Source organism: Vigna radiata, chromosome 8 (genome assembly GCF_000741045.1).
Source record: "Vigna radiata var. radiata cultivar VC1973A chromosome 8, Vradiata_ver6, whole genome shotgun sequence".
In the NCBI taxonomy this organism is placed as follows: domain Eukaryota; kingdom Viridiplantae; phylum Streptophyta; class Magnoliopsida; order Fabales; family Fabaceae; genus Vigna; species Vigna radiata.
The window spans coordinates 18143953-18149964 of NC_028358.1; the positions used below are offsets into that span (position 1 = coordinate 18143953).

At 38.1% G+C, this 6012-nt stretch overlaps 1 protein-coding gene across 1 annotated transcript; it reads right to left on the reverse strand.

The window, feature by feature from the left end:
* Window positions 1-280: 280 nt before the first annotated feature.
* LOC106770323 (replication protein A 70 kDa DNA-binding subunit C-like) lies at window positions 281-655 on the reverse strand. Its single transcript, XM_014656137.1, has one exon. The coding sequence runs from the start codon at window positions 653-655 to the stop codon at window positions 281-283; it is 375 nt and encodes a 124-aa protein (XP_014511623.1).
* Window positions 656-6012: the final 5357 nt, after the last annotated feature.

Here is a 6012-nt window from a genome sequence, read left to right on the forward strand (position 1 = left end):
GCTTTAATCGATTATTACAGGGGCAATTGGGTTTTCAATGCTAGCCTCGTTTTAATCGATTAAAACTGGGTTTAATCGATTAAAACAGCTTGTGAAAGATTCTCAATAACAATAAATCAAATATAAAACACAAGAATCAACCCTAATACATATTTGAGCACTATTACATCAACTTTGATTATTATAAAAGCTTTATAAAATACAGAGATCTTCAATCCGTCTTTATGGATCTTGACTTGTGTAAATCTGTTCATCATAAAAACTTCATCTTTTATTTTTGCTAACAAGATCTCCCTGCATGTTGTGGTTGGGAAGTAGCTCCCCTACCCATTGGGCAATCATGCTCATAGTGGCCCTCCTTATGGCATCGGTTGCACCTCCGAAAGTTAGTCCTCTGGGGACATGAAGATAAGTAGTGTGGACCGTCACATCCATAGCATCTCATGCCATTTTGAGAGGAAGACTGGCTCGGCTGAACAAAAGGGCGAGAAGATCCTCCCGAACTACGAGAAGAAGAAGAAGATCTGGAGTATGGTGTCTTCCTAGAACTGGACCCGCCTCTAGACATGGCTGGTCCCCCAACTCCCAGTGGCTGGGCCAGATGGCTCAGGTGCCCTTCAACTTCTCTCTTTGTCTTCTCCATATCCCTGGCCATCTCTACTAAAGCTGGAAACTCCCTCAAATGGTGTCCTTTCACTAAGAGTTTGATATCACCACGCAACCCGTTTTCAAACTTGTGGCACTGTCATTCTTCATCTACCGTCACAGTGTTAAATCTGAGAAGATGTTTGAAGTGGTCAGTATACTAAGATACTGACATATTTCCCTGTACTTGTTCCAAGAACTCCACTTCTTTAGCAAACCTCAGTGTGTTAGGAAAGTATTCCTTATAGAACCTCTTCTTGAATAGTGATAACGGTTGAAAAACAGTTATTTTCATATGACAATTTAGACCAAATTACACCCTTTAAGACTTAGAACGAGCTTAGAAGCAAGTAAAACTCAATAAATGAGTCAGTCGAGAGTCAAAAGTTGTTTTTAGCAATATTATGCTTGTTTTGCATTGTTTTGTAGTGATTTTGATGAAAGTGAAGATTGGGGTTGAAGATGAAGGTCTTAGACTCAAGATAGAGGAAGAAAATTGAAGAAAAGAAGAGTCATGAAACCGCCCGACGGCAAATTCACCGTTGGGCAGTCCAAGGCGAGGATTAGGGGTGGCCCCTTGCCGCCGGGCGGTGGCGCGATTAGGGGCAAACCGCCGAGCGGCGTAAGTGTGCCGTCGGGCGGTTGTCCGCTGGGCTTGGGCCTGTTTTCTGCGACGCTCCTCAGCTATAAATAGCCCTGTTACGATTTCATTCTCATTCTTTTGACAGAAGAGGGTGGCCAAACCTAATTTTCACTCTCTAAAGAGGATCTCTTGGATGCTTAGGCTCCTTTTCATCTTATCTAGGGTTTGCTTTTCCATTCTTCCATTATTTTCATCTAAGTTCACCATGACAATGGTGAACTAAACTCTTTTGTTGTTGGGGGAAACAATGTAATCTTTTGAAACTCTCTTTTATTGAAACTCTTGTTTATTTATATGATTCTTCATATTCTTTGATTATCAATTGTTGGGTTCTCATCTGTGCTTAATGCTTTTATCGTTTAACTCATTCGATAACTGTTGTTTGTCTCTATTGATACGGGAACGTACAGTACTGTCATGAACTGGTGAGAATCGGGTTAAGGATAGGCCAAGAAAGTTTGCATAACAATTAGATAATCAAGCACATTAAACAAGAGGAGTAGATAAGAAGGAGTGAATAAGATGAAACTGTAAATCCCCAACAACTTCATTCATCCATAGTCTTTTTCGTCAATTGAATCAACCATATTGCATGTTTATTTTCTGTCTTTGCATTCACAACAATTAATTCTTCCTTTACAAATCTTACGATTTTGATTCACATGAACGATCCTTTCGAGTCTCTTGGGAAGAAGAATATCGGGTAGTACCGATTATATTACTTGCACGATCTGGTGCACTTGCCAGTGAGTCAACAAGTTTTTGGCGTCGTTGCCGGGGACTCGAGGTTATTTTTAGTAGTGTGAATTGTTTGACATTTGACTTGTTTGTAATTATTTGTTTTTATTTTGTTTTGATTTATTTTCTGTAAAAGTGCTTTTAGGGTGTGTTTCTTGGGTATGCAGGAAACGATACACACTAGAAGCAGAAAAAACCAGCAACCTCTCTTGGAAGGACTCTCAGACATGAGAAGGAGGAAAGTTAGACGCCCTGCAAGTGAAAACTTTCCTCTTCCTAAAGAACTTTTACACTCTTTTGTTGAGACCTCTACACAGAATATTGAGGAGATGGCAGACCAACCGCCTCCTAGGCGTACACTTGGGGACGTGTTAAGTCTCTAAATTTCCCCATTTTTCTATGTTAATACTCTTGTTTTAGGATATTTTAGTTTTTAATTCATTAGAAATAGTATACTTTAGAGAAATTAGGATAAAAATAGGTGTTTTGTAAAAATAGTGTTAATTTTTCCTTTTTAGTTAAATAAAATAGATTTTTAAATAATTAGATTTTTTTTAGAAAAAATATTTTAGAAAACAAAAGAAAAAAAATATTGTTTCAGAATAGGTTATATTTTACTCTTCTTTAATACAATTTATTTTCTTCTTTTAGACTTCTTCTTGGGGCTGGTCAATGGTCAATTGTGTAAAGCTGATGGACCATAGTTGGAGCTGATTGGGCATATGAAATTGAGAGTTATCTGCTGCTGATAGGAAACAAATTGGGCCACTGTTGTGACTGGAGTTTGGGCAGCCACTTCTGGAACGCTGAACCTGACTTTTTAAATTGCACTAAAGTGATGGACCACAACTGCTGAATTGAAGCCATTTTGGAGGAATAATGAAGTTGTGCATTTTGGCAGTTGGGAGCTGATTTAACTGTGCTGGAGTTGGGCTGAAGCCTTTCTTGGGATTTAATGAAACGTAGTGTTTCATGCTGTTGCGTGAAGGCACAGCTGGAAGGAGTTCAAAGTCTTGCATTTCATTCGTGAAAGAGAGAGCTCGTAAAGAGGGCTTTTCCCCAATTCTCTCAACCTTCGCTAGGGTTCATCAAGTGCAGAGAGAAGAGTGTTGTGACGAAGCAGAGAAGTACTCCTTGGGTCGAGTTGGAAGACAATAAGAAGTGTTGCGGCCCAAAGAAAGGGCCCAAGATGTTGATCGATCCGATGAGCTGTGCTGAGCTGGATTGACAGTTGAAGAACGAAGCAGAGTTAGTTGAAGGATACCCCAGAATATTCGAAGTTTGTTTTTAGTTCTTTCCCCCTTTCTCCTATTTTCTTTTCTTTTCTGTTTTGTACTTGCCCTACATAAAGGGGAGTTTTGTAATGAGAATAGTACGTGCACTGGGTGACAGACGGTGTGCTTAGCTTAAGTGTTTCATTCTCTCGCTTTAGAGTAGATTTCTTTACAGCCTTCGTAGGGGTAGACACTTTGCTTCTTGCATTGGGGTTCTTGGATTTTCCATTGGGTGACAGACATTGGTTATCTTAGAAACTCTGGTATTTGTAATTCTGAATTTAGTTTCCAATAAAGCATTTTTTTCAGTTTCGCTTCGCTTTATATTTGATCTTGTTCGGTTGATTTCTGCACTTGTTTTACTTTCCTTGCTTCATCATTGATTTTACATTCCAGTTTTGAATTCTGAGTTGCTTTATGTTCATTTATGGTTCCTTTATGATTCCAGCATTTGATTTGGTCATGGAATAGTAGAAATGATATTTTAGGTTCCTTTATGATTCCAGTTTTAGACCCATTGTTCTATATTCACTTTTCTTTCAATTTTATTTTGTGTCAATTCTGTTTTGATTTTTAGCATTGTATATACCAATTAGAGTTTGATTTTCTTTACATATTATTCTTTGCATTTTCAATTCATAATCATACTGGTTTTCATGCAATTACCCTTTAGTTTCTTTGAATTTAGGTTCTCTTAATTCATCATTTTAGTTTAGGCCTTCCATTTATTTTTCTTTAGCATAGTTCACAGTCTTATTTTTCTTCCTTTGCATCATTTTATTTTAGGCATCTTACATTCATTTTAGTTAGAATCATGCATTGCATTATATTTTTAGTTTCTTTTTAGATCTCATTTTTACATTTTATTTTCCCCACCTAGTTTTTAGTAAATAAATAAATAAATAGGCTTAATTCTACAATTCTATCTTAATAAGTACCAAGTCCTTGTATTAGACCCTAGGTTGCCCCTATACTACATTAGTGGGGAATTTAGGTTTGTTGAGATTTTAGGCGACAAAAATCCTTTCAACAGGACGCATCCAACATGGTGGGTCCTATGAACTTCAACAGCATAGCTTTGCCTGCAGACAATGCAACCAATATGGTTATGAACCCTGCTCTTATTCAGCTTGTTCAGAGTAATCAGTTTCACATAATGTTAAATGAAAATCCATATGATCATTTAACCACTTTCAGTGAGATTTGCAACACCATGAAGATAAATGGAGTCTCTGACGACAGGGTTAGACTTAGTCTGTTTCCTTTCTCTCTTGGAGGAAATGCCAAAGCATGGTTGCATTCGTTCGAGGAAGACACAGATTGGGCAGCTGTCAAAAAGACTAGAAACCACAGAAAAAAATCATTTTAGGGCTAATACTGATGTTAACCCTAAAGATGAATGCAAAGTTGTTATGACAAGAAGAAAAAGGAGGTCGGCCGAGGAAATAATTGAGATTGGGAGCAGTAAGGATGAAGATGAAGAGAGAATTCATGACCATGAGGTTAATAAGTAGAAGAACCAGGAAGAGAAAAGAAAAGACAGTTACCAAGGGCCATTCAGAGAGATCTTCAATCAGGTAACCATTACTCCTGGAGCATCTCCACGAATTCCTGAGTATGACAAGAGGATTAAGTATTATATCAGGGAGGTAATTGATCTTGATGATGATGAAGGCAATCAGGACCGGTGGTTAAGCCTAGAAAGAAGGATCATCGGCCAAAACTGAAGGATTCAGGAACTTTGACACTTCCTTGTGTGATTAATGATGTGGACATAGGGAGAGCCGTAATTGATTCCGGAGCAAGTGTTAATTTGATGCCTTTTAGTGCTTTCAAAAGGATTGGAGGGCTAAAATTAAAACCAGCAAACACTACCGTGACGATTGCGGATGGATCTATTAAGAAGGCAATCGGTATGGTGGAAGATGCAATTGTCCGAATTAATGAGTTGGAATTCTTACTTGACTTTTTAGTGGTGGACATGGCCAATGAGGGAAAAATTCCATTAATATTGGGAAGACCTTTCATGAGGACTTCTAAGATGGTCATACGTATCCATGAGGGAGGAATAAAGCTAAGAGATCATGATCAAGTATTGTTAATTTATGGCTCTGAGGAAACCAAAATGAGAGCAATAAGAAGAGCCAAATACAAAAGGGCCAAAACAGAAGCTACAACAGAGGAAAACACCACAGGTATTGAATATCGTAACAACTGTCATGTTTTGCAGATTCTCGAGGAAAAGAAAGCAAGCATAGAGGAATCAATACCCTCAGAAGACACATTATTCCTGCGTGACATGTCAGTGCGATTTAAAACAGGAAATGGATTGTGAATAGGAAAGAAATGGATTGTGAATAGGAAGCTTAAGGAGGAGGGAATGGTAGAGATCAAAAGGCCTTACTCCACAGCAATCCGAAAAGTGGAGAGAATAAAGTTGAGCAAGTGGGACGATGATGATCCCGGCATGAAGAAGAAGAGTTGATTTGTTGGAAAGCACTTTTTGTATTTTTTTTTTGAACAATTTTTTTTTATTTTGTTTTATGTTTTTGTTGAACATGTAATTTTTGAATTTTTGGAACAATTTTTGGGTGGCATCTACTGGAGGATGCCAAGTTTTGTGGAATTACTGAAGAACACAGGAAGGTACACCTACTGATGGGTGTTGGAAGGATTTGCACTTACTGACAAGTGCTAAACAGGTTTGGGTCA